Here is a 27,405-nt window from a genome sequence, read left to right on the forward strand (position 1 = left end):
TATGGGACAAATAAATTAATAGTTGTAAAGTATTAACTCAATAAAACCATATTTTACTAAAATACTTTATTGCAATAAGATTCACTGTTCAAAATCAATACAAAGTAAGTTATTAAAATTATTTACAAAAAATGAATGAAACTATGTACAGTAGTTAATCATAGCTGTGAGTAAACGGCATCAACACAATTTTTGCCCCTAAATCAATATGTAGTTTCCTAAGGATTGTTAACAACAGTAAAGAAAAAAATTGCTGATCATAGTTGTTCCCTATTTTTTTCTGGCCGTGCCATGCGGCATGCAAAATCTTAGTTCCCCCGACCAGGGATCAGGGATCGAACCCGTTCCCCCTGAAGGAGAAGCAGGGAGTTTTAACCACTGGACTGCCAGGGAAGTCCAGATCACAGTTGCTAAATTAACTGATTTCTCTAAAAAAACGAAGTCCTCAATCAGGTATATTTAAGACAAATAACTTATCCCTTTGAATACTAACTGGAAGTCTGATTCACTCCTGTATACTGTAGTCCAGAGAACTTAATGATTAAATAGCATTATTTTCCAGACTTCACACCTACTTCCCAAACAGATTTTACCTCAGTATTAATGTCAAAGTATACTGAATTTCCTATTATATAAAAGAAGTATCTACATTAATCAGTTTGGAACTAATATCCATGGTGTAACAAATTATTAACAATTCTGACATTTGCCCTGTGTACACTCAGATATGCCCACAAAAACCAGTTTGTTGATGACTTTAAAAAAATATATTAAGATGCCAAATAAATCTATTTTATTATGAAATGAAGACTTTGATTATGAATATATTTTTATTAGACATTTCAGTACCAAATCATTACCCTCTATATAGTTGATTTATTCAGTGTATTTTTTAAAGCAAATGAATTCCACTGTAGTTCTTCCTGAAGGAAAAAATCATTTCTCCAGTTGTTGAGGAGTACTAAAGGCCTCATACACATTAGCAGCGAAGTCTTTCACTTGCTCCATCATTAACAGATCCTAGCAAAGACGATAATAAAACATTACAGTTTATAAAAAGAACAGATAATCAGAATTCATTTCTGTAATCAAGCAACAAAGTTAGCTCTAAGTTTTGTGGCATTAAGGCCAAAAAGAAAACCATTTAATGAAAGAAGTAGTTTTTCTTATAATAAATTCCTGGAGATGTTTATTGTTTAAGTTCTTACGTGAGAGATAGTGGATATGATAAGTATTCAAGTGTGGCTTAGAGAAGACGACCCAAAATAGTCTTCAAATGGATTTGTGTGTGTGTCAAGTGCTAGAAGAGTATCTGTTGAATAAATGATTACAACACTATACAAGTCTAAAGGTACTTTTGCTGGAAGCTGACATGACATGATTGAGGTATATTACTTTCTAACATAGAATATATGTAGTATATCATATATTACATATACACACATAATCACACATATTCCTGGAGATGTTTATTGTTTAAGTTCTTACGTGAGAGATAGTGGATATGATAAGTATTCAAGTGTGGCTTAGAGAAGACGACCCAAAATAGTCTTCAAATGGATTTCTGTGTGTGTCAAGTGCTAGAAGAGTATCTGTTGAATAAATGATTACAACACTATACAAGTCTAAAGGTACTTTTGCTGGAAGCTGACATGACATGATTGAGGTATATTACTTTCTAACATAGAATATATGTAGTATATCATATATTACATATACACACATAATCACACATATACACCTGAGAACAGGGGTTCTTAAGGGATCTGTGAATGTAGATAAGGAAAAAATTACATCTTTATTTTCATTAACCTTCAACTAAAATCTAGCATTACCTTCAGTTATGAATGTAAGCAACAAACTGATAGTAGCAGCAGAACCTCTGAATTTGCCTTTAGTAGAAATCAGACATTTTTACATCATATGATAGACAGCTGTGGAAGTTACATGGAGTGCCATTACATCTTGTTATTTAATGCATGAACAAAGAAGCAATATTGCTATATCGTAAATCTGATTTTTAAAAGTATTTTAAAACTGTATGCAATTGGTTTTCTTTAAAACCTACGTATTTTACAATATGCATTTATAGGCATTATTCTGAGGAGGCGTCCACAGGCTTCTCCAGATAGTGAAAGGATCTATGACAACAGAAACCATTAAGTGCCCTGTGAGCAGCAGAGAAACAAGAAGTGAACCTATCCTTTGTGTTCTCTCCTAAGCATCAGAAAACCCAAGTGAGCTTAGGTAAGTCTTGTTCTCACAAATTCAAGGTTAAATTCTCTGAATACCACGTGGCATTTTAACTCATAGAAATCATAGTTAAAAAAATTGGTGGAAGTCTTGTCAATTAATGGTCTAGTTTATAAACTCAATCTACATCCAGTCACACTAAGAAAATTTACTAAGCATTAGTATCAATGATGTTTTTACTAGGTTGAAACCTTTTGTCTTCATTCTCAATTATACAGACTTTAATTAATGTAGAACATAAATTACTTAAGCACCAGAGCTGGTGTTGTATTACGCTTAGCTGTATTTCCCACTTGTCAAGATGAACAGCTTACTGATGAAGCCAGAGACTTCATGAAAATGGAGAAAGATAAAGGTTTAAATGCCAGAAGTTATAACTTTTTTTCTCACACTAATATACATGTAAAAATGAAAAAAAATAAACAGAAAATTTAAAACTAAGTTTTTAATTAAGATTTTTTGAGCTTAAATTAAGCTTAAAATTAAGTGAAATGAGATCAGCCTTATTCATTCTTTCTTCTGAAATATGAATGGCTAATTCTCATGGGTGAGAGGATGACACAGAAGACTGAAGGAGTGAGGAAAAGTAGCATGTTAAGGACAAGCTAATGACACTATACAGAGAAAGGAAGAATTACAACCCATAGTCTCAGGACTCTTCATGTCCTCAAGTAGAAATCCACAGAGATAAACGACACTGAGAAGATGCCATCTTTACACTTAGGCCTAGGGTCTCTTTGCACTGCACATTATGGCAGTGGTTTGGAACTGAGGTGTATTGCAGGTAATTTATTACTTGTTGTACAGTTTCCAAGTTTGCAAGTGACTTGGAAAAAAACCTATGGATTTAAAATTGTCCTTTTAATAAAATTAGTCTTACTCAATGTATTCTAAAATGCTTTCCTAAGAAAGGAGATGGAGTTATAGGTAGTCTAATGAAAAATTTAAATAACCTACTGAGTATGCAGTTTTTAATGAGCAGATTATTGGTGCACTATTAATTGTTGTATTTATTAGCTATTAAGATGCTTTACCTTTCCCATAAAAATTTTCAATTTTTCCTCAAAATGCGAGGAACTAGTTCGCTGATTTGCCTCAAGGCTCAACTTTTCTACTAGCACAGCTTAATGCAAAACAGTAACACTGTAAATTCAACTGACCACTAGAATGTATTTGGACTAAAATGTAGTCTGTCTAACACGTGTTGGACTATAACATGGAGAAAGGTATTCCCAACCTCATAAAAGTGCCATGATACATTATTACTCTCATGGGTCATGCTACCATACTCTACATGTGGTTTCAAGTTTTTGGTTTCTTTGAACAAATATCATAGAAGAGAAATGTAATTTTATGTTGGACAAATAGGATCACAACCAAGAGTACAGTCTGTTTTTAATAATACCCCCAAGCTTTCCTCTTACCTGAACAAAATGACTAGGTGTTTCACTGCAAACTGAATGGATCTGTCCATTTATTATTGGAATTATCTTAGCTAAAGGCAGGCTGACACTGGAAAGACTGAAAAATCATCACAGTAATAATTATTTTCTTAAATTATCTTATAGGAACTTAATATTTTAATTATAAAAGTAATAGTCATTGAAAAGTACTTATAGAAATGTATTAATAAGAAAATATAAACCACATATAATTCTACCACCTAGAAATAACAACTATGATGTCAATTGACATCATAATTAATTTTTTCCAGTAATTTTTTATATATACATATCTATACTTTTTGTGTTTTTAACACACAACTATAACATCCCAAGCAACACTTGTTTTGCATTTTTATTCACAGGTTATAATCATTTTTCCATCTCATTAAAAGTTCTTCCAAAGTTTTTGTCTGTTTTTTAATAATTATATAGTAATCCATCCTCTAGCTGTGACAATTTATATCATCAGCTCCCTACAGTTGGGCATTTAAGTTTTTGCCTAATATTCCTTAATATAAATAACTTTTTGTATTTACAGTAAATTACTGGGTCGAAGGGTATGAATGCTTTTAAGCTTTAAAATGTATATTGCCAAATGCTCTCTGCTTCTCTAACAGTTTATGAGGATACCTGCTCTATCATGCCTTCTTTCTACATCAAGCATTATCTTTTTCTTTAACCTTCATATGTCTGATAGCTGAAAATGGCATCTCACAGTTTTGCTCTGTATTCCTCTTAATTACTAGCAATGTCAAATGTTTTTTCCCTCTACTTCAGTGAACTGTACTGTCATCTAGTCAGCTGAGTAAGTAGGAAACCTGGGATCATCGGTACTTCCTTCTCCTGCCTATATCCAGCCTCTCCACAATCCTCAATATTTCTTAAATGTGTCTACTTCTCCCCATTGCCAAACCTATCCACACTAGGCATTATCTCTTCTCTAGACTACAGCAATGACCTTCTAACCTGTAAATGCTCAATAAACATTTCCTGGATGAATGAATGAATGAATGTTATGTGTGACTATATATATAATGACTGTTAAATAATGAAACTACTTTTTGTGTGTGGGTTAAAGACTTGATTTATTACATAAAATATCACATTTCATACATTTAAACCTGGGACTACACTAAAATTTTCCTTTTAAATATCATGAAAATGCTGAAGCTATGGTATCTAACTAGTATGCTGTGCTAAGATTTGAGGGAATGCTTTTTTTTTAATATCTTTATTGGGGTATAATTGCTTTACAATGGTGTGTTAGTTTCTGCTTTATAACAAAGTGAATCAGTTATACATATACATATGTTCCCATATGTCTTACCTCTTGCGTCTCCCTCCCTCCCACCCTCCCTATCCCACCCCTCCAGGCTGTCACAAAGCACCGAGCCAATATCCCTGTGCCATGCGGCTGCTTCCCACTAGCTATCTACCTTACGTTTGTTAGTGTGTCTATGTCCATGACTCTCTCTCGCCCTGTCACAGCTCACCCTTCCCCCTCCCCATATCCTCAAGTCCGTTCTCCAGTAGGTCTGTGTCTTTATTCCTGTCTTACCCCTAGGTTCTTCATGACATTTTTTTTCTTAAATTCCATATATATGTGTTACAGTACGGTATTTGTCTTTTTCTTTCTGACTTACTTCACTCTGTATGACAGACTCTAGGTCTATCCACCTCATTACAAATAGCTCAATTTCGTTTCTTTTTATGGCTGAGTAATATTCCATTGTATATATGTGCCACATCTTCTTTATCCATTCATCCGATGATGGGCACTTAGGTTGTTTCCATCTCCGGGCTATTGTAAATAGAGCTGCAATGAACATTTTGGTACATGACTCTTTTTGAATTTTGGTTTTCTCAGGGTATATGCCCAGTAGTGGGATTGCTGGGTCATATGGTAGTTCTATTTGTAGTTTTTTAAGGAAACTCCATACTGTTCTCCATAGTGGCTGAACCAATTCACATTCCCACCAGCAGTGCAAGAGTGTTCCCTTTTCTCCACACCCTCTCCAGCATTTATTGTTTCTAGATTTTTTGTTGATGGCCATTCTGACTGGTGTGAGATTATATCTCATTGTAGTTTTGATTTGCATTTCTCTAATGATTAATGATGTTGAGCATTCTTTCATGTGTTTGTTGGCAGTCTGTATATCTTCTTTGGAGAAATGTCTATTTAGGTCTTCTGCCCATTTTTGGATTGGGTTGTTTGTTTTTTTGTTATTGAGCTGCATGAGCTGCTTGCAAATTTTGGAGATTAATCCTTTGTCAGTTGCTTCATTTGCAAATATTTTCTCCCATTCTGAGGGTTGTCTTTTGGTCTTGTTTATGGTTTCCTTTGCTGTGCAAAAGCTTTGAAGTTTCATTAGGTCCCATTTGTTTATTTTTGTTTTTATTTCCATTACTCTAGGAGGTGGGTCAGAAAGGATCTTGCTGTGATTTATGTCATAGAGTGTTCTGCCTATGTTTTCCTCTAAGAGTTTGATAGTTTCTGGCCTTACATTTAGGTCTTTAATCCATTTTGAGCTTATTTTTGTGTATGGTGTTAGGGAGTGATCTAATCTCATACTTTTACATGTAGCTGTCCAGTTTTCCCAGCACCACTTATTGAAGAGGCTGTCCTTTCTCCACTGTACATTCCTGCCACCTTTATCAAAGATAAGGTGTCCATATGTGCGTGGGTTTATCTCTGGGATTTCTATCCTGTTCCATTGATCTATATTTCTGTTTTTGTGCCAGTACCATACTGTCTTGATTACTGTAGCTTTGTAGTATAGTCTGAAGTCAGGGAGCCTGATTCCTCCAGCTCCTTTTTTCGTTCTCAAGATTGCTTTGGCTATTCGGGGTCTTTTGTGTTTCCATACAAATTGCGAAATTTTTCATTCTAGTTCTGTGAAAAATGCCAGTGGTAGTTTGATAGGGATTGCATTGAAAAAAGTGGAGAGATTTATGCATTCCTGAAGAGATCAGTCATTATTCTCCTTCACAGTACCTTTGCAGCATTTTTCTTTTTTTTTTTGAATTTTTAAATTTAACTTATTTTTTATACAGTAGGTTCTTAACAGTTATCCATTTTATACATAGTAGTGTATACACGTCAATCCCAATCACCCAATTCATCTCACCATCCCACCCCCCACCCCGCCACTTCTCCCCCTTGGTACCTTTGCAGCATTTTTCAAAACCTGTCATGATTTTTGTTTGATGTGTCTCTTTATATGTTAGTGAATTTGTCTTCCACAGAAATTGAAGACAGCACTACCACACAAGGTCCATGTGGTTTCATGCCCACCTCACTCACTGTATTATCCTAGCACTTTGTAAAGGGCCTGGTGCAGTGTGTGCTCAAAACATACTTGTTGACATGATTAATAAAAGTTTCATTCATCGATTGCTATGTCCCACCCCCAATGTCTACTTTCCCAATTCCACCTTCACAAAGCAATCAAAGTGATCCTACAATGTAAATCCCATCCTGTCACTCTCCTGCCACTTTTCTAGTGGCTCCCCAGCATTCTCAAGCTGACAATCATAACCTGTATGTGCTGAATTCTCCAACTTCATCTCACACCATTCTTTCCCTAGTTCCATCCTTTCAGCTGCCACACTGGTCTTCCAGGTCCTCGAAGTGTACTGTGGTCCTCCTGTCTTCAAAGTCTTTGCGCTATGACTTCTGCTCTGAATGTCAACTGCCTCACTCTATCCAAGACCTCATCTTTTTGTTCTTGTTCAAATTATTTCCTTGCAAACTCTACTTGACTTTCCATGTTTGTTCAAATACTTCTATTATATGCTCAACATTCTTTTCCTATATAACACTTATCATAGTTTATGCAATTATGTTTACTGTCTGTTTCTCCTACTAGATTATAAGATCCATGAGGACAGAGACTTAGTAAAGTACTTGATAAATAGCAGATGTTTAATAAACAGATTTTAGATAAATGGACAAATTGGTCATTTCTACATGCTCTTTTGTGAATTATGTTTGTGTCTCTGACCATCTCCTTCTTTGGGTTTCCTTCCTTAACTGATGTGTATATAATGCTATTAACCTCTGTATATGATGCATATAATTTGCAAATACTTCCCCAATATATCATTTGCATTTAATATTGATTATAAAGTTAAAACTTGCTTGATCTTTAACTTTTAAATTTTACCGCCAAACATTATTTTATTCATATAAAGTTCTTTACTTTCATTCTTAGAAAAACTTTCTCCATCTTGAGATCAGCTAAATATTCACCTGTTTTCTATCACTTCATTTATGTTTTGATTGTTTAAACCCCCTGGTTTTTGCTTTTGTTTTTGTTTCTGGCTATAAGTATGGTACAGAAGGGCTCTAACTTTATTTTACAATTAGTCATCTTACCATGACTGTCTTACCGTTATTTACTAAATAATACATCTCTTCCTAACTTTTATCATATGCTATATCTTGTATATTTTAGAGCCTGTTTCTGGATTTTATATCGTATTTCACTGATTCATCTATTCCTAGTAACATATTATTTGAATAACTGTACCTTATAATACATGTTCTATAGGGAAAGTATTCATTGCTCTACTTCTTCAATAATTTCTTGAGTATTCTCAGCCCTTTATTCCTCCTTTAGTACTATCAGTTTTTTTTTTTTTTTTTGCGGTATGCGGGCCTCTCACTGTTGTGGCCTCTCCCATTGCGGAGTACAGGCTCCGGACGCGCAGGCTCAGTGGCCATGGCTCACGGGCCCAGCCGCTCCGGGGCATGTGGGATCTTCCGGGACTGGGGCAGGAACCCGTGTCCCATGCATTGGCAGGCGGACTCTCAACCACTGCACCACCAGGGAAGCCCAGTACTATCAATTTTTCAGGTTCAAAAATAACAAAGCAACCACTCTCTAATCCTCAGTGGATTTTGATGGTACTTTGACCATATTTATAGATTAATTTTGGGAAGCTAACTTTACAAATTTTAGCTGATTCTCTTGGATTTCTAAGTATAAAATCATGTCACTTTCATATAACAATAACTTTTTTCTCTCCCTTTCTGAAACTAATGTCATTTTCTGAAGATAAGAATTTAACTTAGAAAATCAAGAGTCAACTAACAGTTTATTATACAGTAATAAACATTCAGTAAGTGTCTCTTCGCAAAATAAATATATAAAAATCACTGGCATTCCGGAATTTGGTTCTCAAAATTGTCTCTTCCTAGTCTTACTGCACTGGTTAGAATAATAAAATGATGCTGAATAAATATGACAATAGTGACCATCTTTATACTGTTTTTAATTTAATGGAAATAATTCTAGTGTGTTGCCATTAAGTATAACATTTGCTTTTGATTTCAAATATTTTATTATATAAAAAGGATTTTTTATTTCTAGAAGAGGTTTTATCAGTAATGAAAGTTATATTTTATTGAATGCTTTTTCAGCAACACTGAAGATGATGCTTGTTTTTTGTCCTATTAACTTATTAATGTTATGAATTAGTGTAATAACTTTCTTAATGTTTAAACTTCCTTGCATTCTTAAAATAAACCCTAATTAGTCACAGTCTTGGAGAATAACTAGAAATTCCAGGCTCTGATGGGAGACAAATGTGAGTGAACATCTGGCTTTACTACTCGCTGGCTGCGTGACCACAAATTATTTAATTTTTCTCTGTCTTAGTTTCCTCACCTGTGGCAAGAGGAAGATACTAGTACTTACTTCCTAGGGCTATTTTAAGAATTCAATGAGATAATGTTCTGAAAAATACCTATCATACTTGTATGTAGAAAAAGAAAACAGAAGTACTGGTCACTATTATTACTGCTATATATTTCTGGATTTCATTTGTTTATATTTTATTTAGGACTCATATCTATATTCGTACTTTAAGTGCATAGTTTTTCTTTTACATCCCATGTTTATCCATCATATTTTCTATTGGGTTGTTTCTTGTGATAGGAAAACTTTTAATATTATATATATATATGTTTATATATACACATATATTATATGCACATGTTGTATATATAGTATATACATAAATATATACATATGTAATATATACATATATATGTAAAATTTAATGTTTTATTAGTTTACATCATTTTTCTGTTGATTCTCTTGAGGGTTCTGGATTATTAATTGTAGTACACATAATTAGTGATATTTTCTCTCTTTGCCAATAGTTAAGTATAAACACTGAGTACTACAGGAGTGATAATGAGTACTACAGGAGTTCAGAAAAGACTATCAATGGCTGATGTAATTGTAACATAATTTTTATAATTCTTTAGTGTATAAGATCAAGTATTTGTTTATATTATATCAACTATTACAATTCTTATAACTACTCAGGAAATGACTAATACTTCTGCTAGGTAGAGATTATAGTGAAATTTTGTTGACTGGAGCACCTTGATTTAGGGAGTATTTTATAGAGGCTGAAATTTTTTTTTGATAATTTAAAGAACTGCTAAAAAAGATTTTAGGATGATATTTAAATTGCTTCAGAAAATAAATTTTATGATGCTAGGCATTCCAAATCCTCAATATTAACTGCAAATTATTCCTTTTTGTATAATAAAGATGGGTCCCAGAGAACCGGGCAAATAAAATAATCTTGCCCTGTGTATTTGAGAATTAAATTGGACATTGCACATACATACTGCATATCAGTTACTGTTACCCCTAATTTTAACAGATGAGTTTATAGTCAGTTAACATTGATTTAGTACCTATTATTTTCTGAATTTAACTTAAAAAACTGCAAAAGAATGTAAATCCTAATAGGAGATTCAAGGTGCTCATGCTGAGATGATAAGAATATAATAAAACCATAAGATATCTTTTGGCAGTGTGAATCCATGACTTAGTAATAGTTATGATTAAAATCACTACCAATTGCACTAAATAAACATTCCTAATCCTACAATAAGGGCTGTAGAACTAGGAGATAATTCATCAAGTGGGAATTTAGAAACAAGAATGCTTGGCTGAATTATACAGGCTAATTATGGCTTATAGTACTGGAATAATATAAGAGAAAACATTAAAACTTAAATAATGTTTTCAGTTTTGTACTCTAAAGAGTGAAATCTAAAAAGCCCCAATAATTGAAATTTGGCCTATAGAAAAAATAGTTTCACAACTTAAGTACTTTATATAGTGGCAAAATTTTTGGAAGAAATGAAAGTTTTAATATTGAATACTGAAAGAGCTCCTCCTAATGAAGGAGTCATTGGTTGAACAGAGTTTAATTTGTTGAAAAAACAAACATTCAAATTTATCCTCTAAGATATTTTTGTTACCTGGAACAAAAAATAAACACATCCCAAAGCACTATTTTATTAGAACATTCTTTAGACTGATAACATTCTTTTATGTCTTCTTACCTATTCATGGAGTTACCGTGTTGCAGGTCCTGTTCAGTAGGTCGAAAGAACTCAGCCATATTGTCTAGCAGTCTACTAAATCCTCGGTTTAGACAGGTATTCAAAACTGTACTAAAATCTGGACTACACAAAATAAGAGGATAAGTTACTTTTCAGATTTTCAATCGAAAAGGACACAAATTCAATAACGATGTGGTTACCTTTGACAACCACCAACATTTCTAGTCACAATTTAGTTTTTAGACTAAAACACTATAAAAATATATCAAGGAGTCAATCTTAAAAGTTAAGCATAAAAAGTGAGCTTATTATTTAGCACAACACAATGAGAATATTCATGCATTTTGCTAGATTTTCTTACATTAGGCAGCACTTTATAAGTGTATTTTTATAAATATCAATAAATAGTATTACTTCTCTTGAGGAAACACTTGAAGAGGAATCCTCTTATAGTCACAGGTTATTGGTTTGCCTTATATACTCTATCATATCATCCCAGTGAGACAGAATATTTTATTAACATGTACAACAGATGAGGAACTGGATACTTGAGGGGATGAAGAAATCTGTCCAAAGGTTATGTAATTAGTAAATATGGGAGCCAGAATTTGAACCCAGGCCTTTTTGATCTTAAAGTTCAAGCTCTTTTTGTTACATCATGTCAGTACCTCACAAAAACTCTTTGATATAAAGAATAATATATGTATGCTATGAGAGTTAGAAACTGCCTAGTTGAACAGATTAGTTCTATCTTCGACATGTAGAAATCTCAATTCAACTCATGAGAGTGGAGGGCTAGGGCTATAAGTTTGGGAATTACTAACATACAGACAGTAAATTAGTAGGAGTATATAAAATTGCTTGGGGCAGCTGAGGATGAAATAAGAACAAATACCTGGGAAACACTAATATTTAAAGGAAAGGCAGGCATAGAGGAACCTAAGAAGAAATGATCTGAGAACTGAGAGAAAAATTAGATTTTTCATTGAAGCCATAAGAGAAAGGAATTTCAAGAAAGCCTTGATCACCAGTGTCAATTACTAGAGAAAGGCCAAGTAAGATGAGCATTACATGTTGACTGGATTTGGGAAAAGTTCACTGATGACCTTTTTCTAGAGCTTCATGGAGTGGTTTGAATAAGAAAAAAGTGGAGATTGCTACTGTAGAAAGTCAAGGGACTAGAACTTGATGAATTCAGATAGTAGAGTCAGTAGCTGAGTTAACCTAAAAATTTGCTGATTTTCTTCAAGATTATGAAAAAATATTATAAACAAAGGATATAATTTGCCCAGAAAACAGAACTAGAAAAAAACTAGAAAAAATGATCTTAAATTATCTTTAGTTGAAAAGAAACTTTGATATTTTAATCACTTAAGATAAAGTGGATGGAACTGGTATTACCACTAAGATTTCACAATGATAGAACTACCTCAACGAGTGTTAAGTGGCTCAATCAAGGTTGACCAGATAGTAAATAGGACAGCCAACCTTGAATCTAGGTCCTCTCATCTTCTAATACATAATCTGATGCTTTTTCCATTTCTAACACTCTGGCTCTCTTCTGGGTAATTTAAAATAGTAATACTCAGTTTAGGGAGGATGTGAAATTTTTATCACTCAAAGATTTAGGAACATTATAGACTATCCTGAAAGCGTTAGGGGAAGTAGTTCTCAAAATTGAGTACCGGTGTGTGTGCATACACATTAGCATGTGTGTACATGTGTCTACACCTGAGGCCTAGCTGGAGCTGGCTAGCTTTGGCTGCCAAGAGCATCTTTTCCCAACTCTCCAAGTCAGCACTGAGTGACCTCAAGTTGGTAGTCAGCACTGCTGTGGCTACAATTTGTTTCTGGTCTTTTTTCTTTACAGGGCTGGTTGTTAACCATTTACCACTACACACTGAGCATATGAGAATCACCCTTGAAAGCCTTCCTCAAAATATAAATGCTAACTATCTTCCAGTTCCTTAACTAGTATATCAGAGTCTCTAGGCTAGGAAAGTAGGTGGGGGCAAGGCATGGGTCTCCTAAAAAAAAAATCTTTGCTTCCCTCCCCACCCTAATAAGAGGACCATTAGTTTAGGTAGGAAATCCTACTTAAGGCAGGGGAATAGATTTTAAATTTAATTTTAACAGAATATTATGTTGAACGTTGTTCAAAAAAAACTATAAAATGGTCATAAGTACATTCAAAAAAGAAACACATGCTTTCTGTTACATGCAGTATACATACCTTTCCAACATGTCTCTAGTTTCATTGAGTAGTTTAATAGTGGTAACATCTCTAGGAGAAAGCCCACAGGCCTGTGAAATTAAAAGGCCACATTTCAGGGTTTCAAATATTAGCACAGGGTTATGATGAAACAAATCATATTAATAAACTCAGGAGTTCAGGAAGCCTAAAAGTCTATGTTCTATCAACAATCAAAAAATGTTAAACTCAAAACACTATAAAGGTTCATGTGCACAGGTAAGCAGTATTTAGAACATGAGTCACAGTAAGATCTTTGTTTATCTGACCCCTCTTGGACACATTTCTAGAATATACTTACAAAGAAAAAAATAGCCTTTGAGGTTGCAGAGGCCAGGGATTTTTTTTCTGTGATTGTTAAGACTTTTTATCAGGATATGTATGTGTCTTTTCTCATCAATCTAGTTTAGTCTAAGGCTCTGTGTGTCCTTTCAATCTGAAGTTGCAGGTTTAAATTTAATTCAGGTAAGATTTGGTCTATCATCCCTCTCTTCATCCGTTCTTTTGAATCATTTTCTTTTTTAATTCCACTGTTGAATTTTAAAATTTGGAAATTGCTTTATCATTCCAGAAAGCTTTTTAAATACTATTATTGCATCTCCTTGAGATTCTAATTTGTAAGTAAGTTTTCTCCTGTTTCTTTCATTAATTCTGTCAGGTCTGTTCTGCTCGTTCAATTTAGCCTCCATCCTGCAGTTCACAGGGTTTCCTCACATGGTTTGCTTTTTTTTTTTGGCCTATTCATGAATGCAGGGTCTCTCAGTACCCACAAACATCTATCTCTGGGGTTTCTGGGCAAGGGGGAAACCGGCAGGCAATGAAAAACATGGCAGTCTTTGTTCTAACAGGACCTTTACGCTGAGGTATGGCATAGGGGCCTCTCTGGTCTAAGACTTCTCCAATTGTTAAGTGAGAGATATTCTTCTCTCAACGGCAAAGAATGGATGCAATCCACTTAGGTATAAAATTTTTTAAAAATGAGGTCTATAACATGTACTCTTTGGCATTTTTATTATTCTTAACCAATGAATAACTTAAATCACAACTGGCTGGGACACACCAGTGTATAGCAACACCATAGCTGATAAATGTTAGATTAGGCCTTCTTTGTTTCTCAACTGGATGACTCCTTCAGTCCATTCAGATACTGCCATCATTGATTCATCTTAAAAAGCAAATGTGATTGTGGTACTGGCTTGATTAGAATTTGAAATGGAAGTTCAGACTCTTTATCTTGGCACACAAAGCTCTTTAGGATCTTGCCCCAACTACCAGCTTTATCTTCTGTTACCTGACCTCATATAGAAATGCTCTAGCCAAAGGAACTGAATTTGTCTCCTGTGTTCCCCAGGTGTAATTAATACATCTTATTCATTTTATATCCCAATCATACTATGTCTGTCACATAACTAATATTCAATAAAATTCTGCTGAATATCTAAAGTTTTTTCTAACTAGAAGTCAGTTCCATTTACAGTTTGTTTTCTAAATTAATGAGGTTTTATTTAAATTACTGAAATACATGTCTTTCAATCACTTACCTTTCAAGAGACTCAGAAATCTAAATTTTAAGAGATAGTGAAAAAAACCTTAAAAAAAAAGAGTAATTCGTTTGGTTAAATGGTTATGAATGAAGCACCTGAACTGCTAATGGAGTTTCTTCATCTGGCATCATATAATGGCACAATAAAGATCTGGATCCATCGTTATTAATCCAAGAAGAAGATTTATGTTGCTCAACGAGATCTCTGATTTCTTTTAGTTTTTGCTCCAAGTCCAAAAGGGACAAAGAATGTTTAAGAGAAACACTAGAAACAGAGAAAAGGGAATTGGGATAAATTGAAACTATACAACACATCCTATACACACTCTTACCCTAACAGGTTACTACCTGAGATCCTGTTTCAACCAGTCAAACCTGAAACTGCTGACTGTGAAATCACTAGAGTAGATTAAGAAATCAGCTACCCGTTAAGGACCAAGAAAAATCTTGTTGCAGATTTCACAAGAAAATTCCCACTGTATGAACGGGAGTTAAAAGCCTCAGACACAGATTTTTAAAAGCAGGTTTTTTATCTCATGACCCAAATATCTCTGGTTTGTTTGGAAATCAATCAATAAACAATGAAACATTAAATCTTTTCCCTTAGTATGAAAAGGTTGATACTGATGAAGAAAATGGATTCCACAATGTAACACCGCAGGGCTGTGTCCATATTAGGTTAAGAGTTTCTCAGACCACCATTTGTCAAATCACTAGCTTCATTAGAACAATTCGAATTTTTCTTTTATTCATCAGAATCAGTAAGTCAGAAAAGCCAAAGCAAAATGCCTTACCTTCCTAAAATCTTCTGCACAGCTTGTTTAATGACAGTGATCAATTCTGTCAGGCCTATTAAAGCAAAAACAAACATAAAAGCGTTGTTGACTTTTTCAATTCCTCAATACTACGAATGAATGAATCAGAACTAGTTTACAGGTCACGAATAAGAATCTTACCATCTCCAAGAAGGTGCTGAATACTTGATAAATATTGCTGTTGGACATCTGGGGGGGCAAGAACTGTCTGTATAAAACAGAAATAAGGTACCCAATATTATTAGTAAATAATAATATTTTCATTATAACTTGAGCTGAGATTCTTTAGGACCTGGAACAACAGGAAAAATACTATTCTTTAACATAACAAAAAGCCTAGCTTCAAAATATGAAGAATAATAATGCTAAAAGTTTATAATCACATGAAATATAAAGATATTTATTCTATATGAATTATCATTCTATATGAATTATTTACCAAATAAATAATATTTGGTTAAATTTTGAACCTCTTGAAAGAAAGGGCAATATCTACTGAAGTCTATTAAACTTACGGTGCCATTTTTGCCAACTGCTGCATTATCCAGGTAAATATATCCACCAATTATGTTTAACTGGACTCGCAAAAGAACCACCAGCATGCAAGTACTGTACACAGCTACGATACTTCTTGTGAAACCTTTACAGAGAAAAGAAAACCACTTGGTACTAATTATTAAAATATAAACAAATGTGTAAAATCACAAACCATTCCTACAGTTATTTTTTCATAAGATGACTTTAAAAATACATTTGTAATTGTTTCAAGTACAAAAATATATCAATTCAAAACATTTCATAGTTTATCTGCTTAAAAAATGTTTATCGTAAATTAGGAATGATCTCTTAATTGAAACAATAACCAAAAAAAACAATAACGGATATATTCAGTGAAGGGTTATATATTATTAGCTTAGAAAGGAAAAAAAGAAAGGACTGGGATGCATTAAGTGTTGCAGCCTCAGAACTCAGAGCTGTCCAGGGAGCTAGTCCTGAGCAAGAGAAGAGGGCTGAGCATGGAAGAGCTCCAGCCGTCAATGGCAGGTAAAAGAGGATAAAGGATAAGCCCGTTAAAGGGCTGGAGGAAGGTACACAAAGACAGGGAAACACCCAGAGACCCGGCTAGGACAGCGTGTTCAAAACAGAGGAGAGAGAAAGGTGTTGACTCTTGTGGAGGGGTCTAGTAGGATGAAAATGTCCAGTGGATTTAGCAACACAGAAGTTACTACTGATGCTTGAGACCTCTGCTTGGGTGGAGATACACGACTGGAAACCAGGCTCTAGTATGTCAAAGAGTGAGTAGGAGTGAAGAAGGAAAGACAGGGAATGTAGAAATCTTTTGTATTATACAATGGATGTGAGAAAGTACAATAGCTGAAAGGAAATACAGGGTAGTACAAAAGTTTAGTTCATTTTCAAATAGGCAAAGTTTAAGCATGATTCAGTTGATAAGGATTAGTTGAATGGATAGGAAAACACAGGAATAACTGACAGACAGTAGTACAAAAGTTTAGTTCATTTTCAAATAGGCAAAGTTTAAGCATGATTCAGTTGATAAGGATTAGTTGAATGGATAGGAAAACACAGGAATAATTCTGAGACATGAAGATACATCTCTTCTAGGGCAGCTTTCTGCTACAAATTTTTATCGCTAATCAAAGTCTGCATACAATATCAAAGTAAAGTTACTATCTGGGTTGGAGTAAAAACTTCCTTCAAAGTATATATTGTAGATATCAGTACCTAATATGCATATATGTAGTCTAGGACAGGTTTACATATTATCATAACAATACCACCACCACCGCTAATATTTATTGAGTAGTTTCTATGACCATTGATCTACTTGCTTTATGAGAATTATTTAATCTGAAAAAAACTCTATGAGATAGGTAAAGAAGAGTTACCCACATAATAGAGTACAAAAATTTTCCATTAAAAATATTTTAAGGCTGTGCTGTTGCACAGAATACGCAGGCTTACTTATTATCTTCAGATCCTCCCATATGTCTAGCTTGTTTGAAGGCCTAAAGAAAAATATCAGAAAATAATAATATAGGTAATCTAACAGAAAACTTTGAACTTTACAGCTCTATACTTAATTATATTTTATCACAGGATAACTGCAGAAAACAAAGCCCATAAAATATAGTAAAAACAACTGTAATTTCAGTAACTGATAATAACAACCATTTTCATAGTATCCTGGTGTATATCCTTCCAGTCTTTCTCCTCCTTCTGAGCATATGCATATTATAAAATCATACAGGAAAAGCAGGAATATTTATTTCTTTCCCTTATTTACTGTTTTATAAATAATGCAGTAGGTTCTATAACTCTTCAAAGGTAAGTAATGAAGTATTTTTTGTATACAAGTATCATTACAAACACATGCATTTAAATGTGTGTTTGATGTGTTTCTACCCACTGTAGCTATTATCCTTACTGATGTTCAAACTGCCCATCTTTAACTATTGTGGGACTATTCAGGTTAGTTCCGAAGTCCTTTTGACACGACCCCTTTTAGTCTTTGACAACTTCCTTGCTCTCTGACATAAAAAGCTGTTCTGGGTTCATCTTGTTCAATTCTTGCTGCAAACCTGAAATCATCCATTTCTCTGAGAGTCCTGGTTCCTAGTAGTGGAAAATGGTAGTCTGAGACTTAATCCTTTGATTAAGGATGTTCATTGCTACTGGGTAGGTCATTATTTCTAAGCCTTTTCAGTAGACTAAGCTAGTAAATATCAATATATGTATGTATTTATTTATTTATATGAACATATATTCAAAGAGATAAAATACATCATGAATTCATATTGATACTTCTAATTCAAAATTAGGACCACTGGGTTTTTTAACAATCTCATTGTTCTTACATCTGTATTTCTTTTTGCTCACACTAGAAATCAGTGAAACTAACATAATTACTAATTTGCTTCATCCCTCACTCTATGGACAACAGTCTCAGAATAGCAATAGCAACAGTGAAAAGAGTTTTAAGTTTTTTTTTTTCAATTCTGTATGCTCTAAGAGTATATATCCCACTAAAAACACACAGCCAAATTTCTATTTTTTTAATTAATTAATTAATTTATTTATGGCTGTGTTGGGTCTTTCTGTGCGAAGGCTTTCTCTAGTTGCGGCAAGTGGGGGCCACTCCTCATCGCGGTGCGCAGGCCTCTCACTATGGAGGCGTCTCTCGTTGCGGAGCACAGGCTCCAGATGCGCAGGCTCAGTAATTGTGGCTCACGGGGCTAGCTGCTCCGCGGCATGTGGGATCTTCCCAGACCAGGGCTCGAACCCGTGTCCCCTGCATTGGCAGGCAGATTCTCAACCACTGCGCCACCAGGGAAGCCCTCAAATTTCTATTTTAAAGTCACTTGGCATAGCTTCTCTTTTTGTGATTACAACACCAACTAGATACGCATTTGGGTTAATTTCATTTATTTTACTATTACTTTTTAAACATTGCTTTTTAAACACTAAACATAGTTTTATAAATATGTAAAATATTTATATGGTTCCAAACTCAAATTTATACAACACAGTATATTCAAAGAAGTCCATTCCTACCCACCTTTATTCTTTTTCTTCTTCATAGGTAACTATTAAAAAAATATACTTTAACTTCCCATTGTTTTCCTTTATATAGGCAAATATGTATATATATTCATATCTGCCCCCTTAGATAAATGGTGGCATTCTATACACATTTTCCTTTATCTTTTAAAAAAATATAACAATATATCCTGGGGATCATTCCATAATAGTATAGAGATAGTAGCCATCGTTGTTTTTTTGTTTTTTTTAAAAACCATGGCATAGTACTCCACTCACTGTGTGTGTATACTATGTGGATGAAGTTCAGGGCTTTTCAAATCACCTTTGTGGTAGGACCAGGTATTTTTCTTGTTTCTAATCTGTCACAGATGAACAGTTTGGTAAAATAAAATAAAAATGAATTACTAGAAAAGTCAAATTAAAAAACCACAAAGATACAAAAAATACAATCCCATATTCTTTATAATTATAATCAGACAATGAGTTACCATTACAATTGTGGGATATTACTAGCTTCTTATCTTTCTTTGGCACTGGAGAGACTGTAGAGCTTCAGGTGTCCCTTTCCTAGATGGCACAAGTGTGGTAGATATATGGAGAAAATCCTACCAGGCCCTGATGCAACCTTACGCTACTGTTCAGGCCTTGTGGCAGAACACCATATTTTAGTCCCATATTAAACTGGGAATCAACCACAATTCAAGGGTTAGGTATTTTAATGCAAGTAAATCACTTCTTTTGAATGTTATCTAAGATAAATTTCAAAGTGATTCTTATAGAAATTCTAAATGAAACAAGATAAGAAAACAGTGGTTCCAAAATTTTAACACAGGAAGTGCTTAACAGCAGCAGGCTGTGGAAGGGCAAACTAGGGTATCTGTCTGGAAACTGTACTTATTGGGCATGATTTTGGTGGGACAGGACCGAATTATAGCCATGCAGGACATTTCTTCATGTTGACATTCACCACTATCAGACTTAAAAGTAGATTTAATTGAGTTATGAGACCTAATGTACAGCACGGTGAATACAGTTGATAATAATGCTTTCGTATACTTGAAATTTCCTGAGAATAGATGTTAAGTGTTCTCACCACACACCAAAAAAATGGTAACTACATGAGGTGATGGATATGTTAATTAGCTTGACTGTGGTAATCACTTTTAATATATACATTTACAAAAAATGAAAAAAAAAATTCACCTTATCTGTTTTAAAGATTCTGATTCCAGACCTATGTAGAACAGAGGAAAGTACTTTCTAGGCCAAGATTCCTTTCAAATGATTTGTCTGATGGAAACCAACTTCAAGTTAAATACAATCAGACTCTTTAATATTACCAAAATATGTTTAAGAATTAAACTAATCCTTTCAAAGTGTTCTACCTGTCTTGTGATGAAGGATGTTTAAGATCCTTTGCCATTGAAACTACACTGCCATTATCAATCATCAATAAGAATGCCAAATATTAAAGGCAGTGTTGTTTATTTGCTACTATAAAACTGATAAAATAAGACTATCAAACCTTTCATTTATTTCTGATTAGTTATTATCACAATTAGTTCAAGGAGAAAATTAACTTGCTTGACAGGCTTATATGAGGCCGGAGTTGATTGAAAACCAATACAAAAGCAGTCATAAGATTGGAGGCCTTACTTTAATCACACTTTGTAAGGGCTCAAGTGTCTCTTTATGCAAATACTTCTCAAATGGACATTCTCCCCTCCCCCAGCCCCCAAACTGCAAATAGTAATTTCAAATCAAAAGAAAGGAAAGAAAAAATAACACAGAGATGTTTAAAGAGGAAACAGGCAATGAGGAGAACTGTTGTGCATCTTACCCTTCCAAGAATTTAAAAAATTCTCCTGTGTTATAAAGAGAAGAGGGCTCACGCCTTTTCTTTAAAGCTATCCAGGATTACCCATCATTAATCCCTTTGCTCTCTAGCCTCCCACATTTTCTCCCACATTTTGCTTTTACTTTTTACCACAGACTAACCATAGTATGTCTTGAATTATGACAATTTATTTCATCTAATTCCTCCTTTGGATGACAAAGTCTTAGAGAGAAAGAGACCTTAATTATCTTAAATCCTCCAAAACACAGGGAATGTAGGGCCTTACGGGAAACAGGGTTACCAAGAAAGAATCCCACTTATGTTTAATGTGTGTGTTTCTGTGTTGCTTTTATAAAAGTGTATCACTTATTTCATTTGTCTTGCCTTCTCAGTAAGACTAAAACTTAAGGCAATTAAAATTTATTTTTCTATATGTTTCTTCTTTATATAATCACATGAACTAATTTATAAACCAAACCTTACATCCATAAGTAGTAGTAAAAGTGTGTCAGCCTCTAAGAATCATGAAACTAAGGAAAAAATTCTTATCACTAGCATTATACTTTAATCAGATTAAAAAACCTGATCAGTTGGTTGAATGAGGGAATATCTAGGTTATGCCTTTTTTAAAGTAGTTTTCTTTAGGGACTGTCATCATGTTGTTGAAGTGCAGAGTTGTAACTTTGCGTGGATTATGGACAGTCAATAATATGTATTTAAAAGCTGCACTATTGCAAAATGGGTGTATTATCCAGGTACTCATACATTTATCTTTTACTGTTACTTGATTTTTATTTATTTTTTTAAAATCTATTTTTATTGTTGGCTGCGTTGGGTCTTAGCTGCAGCATGTGGAATCTTTTGTTGCAGTACGTGGGCTCTTTGTTGTGGCGTGTGTGTGGGCTTTCTCTCTAGTTGTGGCGCGCAGTCTCAGTAGTTGTGGTGTGCAGGCTCAGTAGTTGCGACGCGCAGGCTTAGTTGTCCCATGGCGTGTGGGATCTTAGCTCGCTGACCAGGGATTGAACCTGCATCCCCTGTGTTGGAAGACGGATTCTTAACCACTGGACCACCAGGGAAGTCCCTGTTACTTGATTTTTAAACTTTGTTTTAGCCACTTAAAAACTGTTATGACACAATTTGCTTCAAATCCATTCCAAGTTGTATATTTGTTTTCTAATAAAAAAATTACAATTTATACCCCCATCCAAAAAAAGTACACAAACCAACTGTATATAAATTCACTGTTATTTTGGGAGGTATTGTCTGACCACAGAAAGTGTCTTCAAAGAAATTTTCCAGCTTGCTGCGTAACCTGCCTGAGCACTAAATTCCTATCTGCAAAATGGAGTTAATAATATCTGCCTCAGAAGCAACCTAAGTGTCCATAGACAGATGAATGGATAAAGGAGATGTGGCACATATATACAATGGAATATTACTCAGCCATAAAAAGAAACGAAATTGGGTCATTTGTAGTGAGGTGGATGGACCTAGAGTCTGTCATACAGAGTGAAGTAAGTCAGAAAGAGAAAAACAAATACTGTATGCTAACACATATATACGGAATTTAAAGAAAAAAATGGTTATGAAGAACATAGGGGCAGGACAGGAATAAAGATGCAGATGCAGAGAATGGACTTGAGGCCACGGGGAGGAGGAAGGGTAAGCTGGGACGAAGTGAGAGAGTGGCATGGACATATATACACTACCAAATGTAAAATAGATAGCTAGTGGGAAGCTGCCGCATAGCACAGGGAGATCAGCTCGGTGCTTTGTGACCACCTAGAGGGGTGGGATAGGGAGGGTGGGAGGGAGACGCAAGAGGGAGGAGATATGGGGATATATGTATATGTATAGCTGATTCACTTTGTTATAAAGCAGAAACTAACACACCATTGTAAAGCAATTATACTCCAATAAAGATGTTAAAAAAAAAATCTGCCTCACAAGGATACTGTGGAAATTAAATGGGAGTAATGTATCTAGCACTGGGCCTGGCACAAAGAGACACCCCAGAAAGAGCACTTTCTTTCCCCTGACTACTGGAGGATGATTACAAGGAAAATGAATATCTTTCGATAAGGCCACAATGATTAAAATATATTTAGTGAAACCATTCCCCTCCACCCCCCTTCTTGTTCATTAAAAGAAGCCATTTCCTTCTGGAAGTCTTCTCAAACTAACACAGCATCACACTAAATTACAATACTCCAATACACACTACTCTCCACATACAAGGTCCTATGTATGAAAGTGCTTTGTACACAGTACACTGTCATGGTAAGATAAATTATCATTATCATATGTTCATGTTATATTTGTACTTCATTTTGTTAATGATATAAAATGTCAGTTCATATGCTTTAGTTATTTAAAATGTATGTTCACATGCTTTAGCTAGTACGCTGTAAACTCTTTAAGAATATTAAAGAGTTAATATTTAATATTTAACATTACTGTCGCTTCACAACATCTGGTTCAGGAACACATTCCCTAAGTACTCCATAATTAAATTTCTGAAAAAGTGTCAGAGTGACAGAAGATCTCTTCATATGAAAACCAGAATACATACAAATATTGTCACCCTAAATACTTTGCACACCAAGGTAGAACATAAATAAATGGACAAAATATTAATTAAATGATATCGTAAGTAAATATTTTTTTCTAAATGAGCTTATTTATTATAAGCTCTAAATAGAAAGAAAAATAAGAAAACAAAGACTTTTGAAAACTATTTCAGTTACATTCTATAAATTTTCAGTGCAATATATACATGAGAATGGCTGTAACTTGCATTTACCTGTTTTTTAGCAGAGCTGTAAGGCTCTCAGAATTGAGTTGCTGCATTAAGGCCTCTCTCAGTGTTGGAAGCATGGACAGCACTATAATACAAACAGAAAATTAAAAAGGTCACAAGTGATAGGACTGCCTTCACTGAGAAATGCACATTGTTTTAGGCTATATGACAGGACTAGCAACTATCAAGGGTTGGTAAGGAAGGTCAGGGCTTTCAAATTATTATTAAGAATAAAAACCAGTTACATACTAATAAATCATTTATCTGCTCATGTGAAGCAAAATTATGCATATACATGTGATGATCATAGTGATGCAAACAAGTACACGTAGAAGAAAGAATGGGAAGAATTATTACCAAATGTTAACAGTGTTGGTCTTTGGGCTACAGACTATGGATAATTCTTTTTTTTTTCCCCAGATCTTTTACAATAAATGTTTATTTCTGATTCAATAAAATGATCTTTTGTCTTTAGCTATACTTCTTGCTTCACATTTTATTTCTAATTTTAGAAAACATTTATTTCTTAACTACTACAAAGCAACAGGCATTTGTTACGACCTAGACAAAAGTGCATCAGGCTAGGGATTAAGAGCTGCCGAGTTGTAGTTTTGGTTTTGACAATGGCTATTGTTCGAATACCAACATGAAGATACAATAAGATATAATACTCTATGGAAAAAAAGACTGCATGTAATTTACGGGAGTTATTTATTTATGGCTCTATGCATGGTATAAGAAATGTTGGTGAAATGTACATACATAAATTTAAAAACTACTAAAGAAGTAGTGACAACAAAATGAAAAAATATCAAGAGATTACAAATGCCATATTCTAAAAGGGAAAACTTTAGTGTATGATTTTTACTTCTTGACAAGGCAAGATATTAATGACAAGATCCATGTTATTTTTTTTCAATAGAAAATTCAGCTTTTAACCTACTCTAAACATTTATTTCAGTGCTGCATTGTGTAGCTTCAGCACATTTCCTCAAGATACATGATTAAATCACCTAAGTTGTTTAGACCACTAACTAAAGTAGCAGCTCAGTCAATGTAAAACGTGGTTTCTCTTTTAGTGTCCGTGGTATGTATATCTAGCCTAAACACGGTATTTTATCTTACCAAGAAAAAGCAACACTAGAGTCCTAAATTCAGAAAAAGTAGTAGGGAACTTTAAAGATTATGTGGTATGACAACATGATTTAAGAGGAATCTCTTCAATAATTCTCCTGAGAGATAAGAGCTTCTGACTTTCCACTTCAGCATACTCAATCAAAGACAAGGCTATTCTTCTCTTCTAGCCATCTGTACTAACACTGAACAAATATGTTTCTGTATTGAGTTGAATACAGCTTTCATGTCTTGCTTTAGCCACCTGGTCTCCATGATAAACACCCCCAGTCCAACCACAAATCACAGGACAACCCTTCACCAGCCTTGAATCTGTGTGACCCTGAGCAAATTATTTAACTTCTCTGTGCCTCAGTTTCCTCATCTGTAAACTGGGGATGACAGTGGATCTACCTTACAAGACTGTTGTAAGGATTAAGGATAAAAGGCATTAGAACAGTGCTTCTTTACACATGGAAATGCTCAGCAAGTGTTAGCTCTTTTTATTATTATCCTTACTTGGCTTCTTCTGACACATGCCAGTTTGTATCTTCTTAACATGTGACAGGCAGAAATGGACCTCTGCTCTGACTACCACAGAGCATGTTATAACTACCCTTGAGCTGAACCACAGACTTTATTACTTCAGTCTAAGATTAAATTAGTATTTTCATAAGTCACATCATACTCTGGTTCATAACAAGCTTATGTTCAACTAGAATTCCCAATCTTTCCTCATACCTCCTGTTTTTAAGCAAGCTTGGATAATTCTGTATCAGTACAATTGACTTTTAATGCAGAACAATTCTTTTATCCCAGTCTAGCACTTAAACGGGACTAGACTATTTTGCATCCCAAAACTTCATTTGTGGTGTCAGTTATGCATCCAAGCGTTGTGTCATGTGTAAATTTAATAAGCACTTCTCCCAAATCTTTAGTAAAATCATGAAGATGGTAGAGACAATGGGCAGGGCACAGAAGCATTCCATTAGATACTATCTTTCAAGTTGGGGCCAACTTCTTGGGTTAAAAAACTGATTATATTTACCTAAAAGTACTAAATTTTTCTAGTATGTCCATTACATCTTATTCAAAAGAATAGAAATTTAATTATATGATTTGTAACCCCATTATCAATACATATCAGAAAGCTAATCTGGAAATCTTTTCAGTGAACCTATACTTTGGCTCTTAGTGGGCACCATATTTTAGTTCTAACTGCCTGTATCAGCTATGCATTCATCAGAGGGGTGTGATGGTCATGGAAATGTGCTGCTCGCATCTTCTGCTGGGAGGAGCATAATTAGCTGTCAGCTCCAGCTGCCACCCCTCTGGATCTACACCGCTCTCAGCCAGTGACAGTGCTTGGTGGGGATACTAAAGCAGGCCCGATCCTGAGGGACTCCTCTACCAGGGAACTTAGGCTTGAGGACTCCCGACTGGCCTGCCAAAACTTTCTTAAAACCGTGCTGTACTCAGAGACTCTTCTTACCTAACCTTCCTTCCTCTGCCCATTCTATTCACAACTATCAGACCTGTATGGTGGTCTAAAGGCTTTCCTTGCTTACTTCTCCTCCCTCCTCTTTATTCTGCATGGGTGTTCCCCCCAGTCAGTCTCCTGCACATCTAATCCCATTTTAGCTGTGCTTCCCAGAGCACCTAAACTGACACAAGGGTCCATGTCAAACTAAGATGTATTTTGAGATCCCAGAAGTCAGCATTTTTCATTTTTTGAAAATTTGAGTAATAACTGGAAATGAACTGTTCTTAAACTAGTGGTTAACAGTGGGGAGAGGGAAGGGGCAGGGGCAGTACAGGGGTAGGAAAAAAAAAGGATTATTTTGGGATTATATGAAATCATGTATGTGAAACTTTTGAAAACTGTAAAGCACTAAATAATTTTTCATTCAATTAAACAAAAAGAAAAGAAAAAAAAGAAATGGACTGCTCTTATTCTTTAAAAATTCATTAAAATGTCCTTGGTAGTACCACTACATTGAATGCTAAATATTGATTTAAAGAATTGTGTAATTTTTAAAAAGTTATGTTACTGAGTATTAATTATGTACCAAGCACTTTATATGAATTACTGCATTCTCATAAAACATTTATGAAGTGGGTTTTATGATGATCATTTTATAGAGGAAAGAACTAGATTTAGATTTGCCCAAAGACACACAGATATTACAAGGCAAAACTAGGAACGGAACCAGATCTGCCTCACCCTTGGGCCTGTGCTCTTACTTACTGTACCTTATCTGAGTTGCCATTTTACACAGCATTTATGATTAATTTTTGCTTTATAGATTGAAGTATTATTATTTCAAACATTAAAAATCATGGGACTTCCCTGGCAGTCCAGTGGTTAAGACTCTGCACTCCCAATGCAGGGGGCACGTGTTCAATCCCAGG

The 27,405-nt window shown here is 34.6% G+C and overlaps 2 protein-coding genes across 5 annotated transcripts in view; one reads left to right on the forward strand and one right to left on the reverse strand.

The window, feature by feature from the left end:
* Window positions 1-27,405, forward strand: part of FUCA2 (alpha-L-fucosidase 2) — a 57,526-nt gene that overhangs the window by 25,770 nt on the left and 4,351 nt on the right. Inside the window, exon 8 of one of the 3 annotated variants that reach the window (XM_060168074.1) lies at window positions 2,093-2,247. The exons of 1 other annotated variant lie outside the window; for it this stretch is intronic. In XM_060168074.1, coding sequence (XP_060024057.1) covers window positions 2,093-2,163 — 71 coding nt within the window. In that variant the 3' untranslated portion in view covers window positions 2,164-2,247. Of the gene's footprint in view, window positions 1-2,092; window positions 2,248-27,405 lie in introns of those variants that run through there. One more of the 3 variants, XM_060168076.1, reaches the window with a different exon arrangement.
* The window catches only part of PEX3 (peroxisomal biogenesis factor 3), a 36,994-nt gene continuing 9,640 nt past the window's right edge, over window positions 52-27,405 (reverse strand). For both annotated transcript variants that reach the window (XM_060168082.1, XM_060168081.1), the window contains exons 3-12: window positions 23,884-23,965; window positions 17,666-17,709; window positions 16,198-16,322; window positions 15,824-15,890; window positions 15,662-15,716; window positions 14,964-15,132; window positions 13,307-13,377; window positions 11,074-11,196; window positions 3,678-3,774; window positions 52-1,020 (exon numbers count right to left, since the gene is read on the reverse strand). In XM_060168082.1, coding sequence (XP_060024065.1) covers window positions 937-1,020; window positions 3,678-3,774; window positions 11,074-11,196; window positions 13,307-13,377; window positions 14,964-15,132; window positions 15,662-15,716; window positions 15,824-15,890; window positions 16,198-16,322; window positions 17,666-17,709; window positions 23,884-23,965 — 917 coding nt within the window. In that variant the 3' untranslated portion in view covers window positions 52-936. The remainder of the gene's footprint in view (window positions 1,021-3,677; window positions 3,775-11,073; window positions 11,197-13,306; window positions 13,378-14,963; window positions 15,133-15,661; window positions 15,717-15,823; window positions 15,891-16,197; window positions 16,323-17,665; window positions 17,710-23,883; window positions 23,966-27,405) is intronic.

This window comes from Lagenorhynchus albirostris, chromosome 12 (assembly GCF_949774975.1).
Source record: "Lagenorhynchus albirostris chromosome 12, mLagAlb1.1, whole genome shotgun sequence".
In the NCBI taxonomy this organism is placed as follows: Eukaryota; Metazoa; Chordata; class Mammalia; order Artiodactyla; family Delphinidae; genus Lagenorhynchus; species Lagenorhynchus albirostris.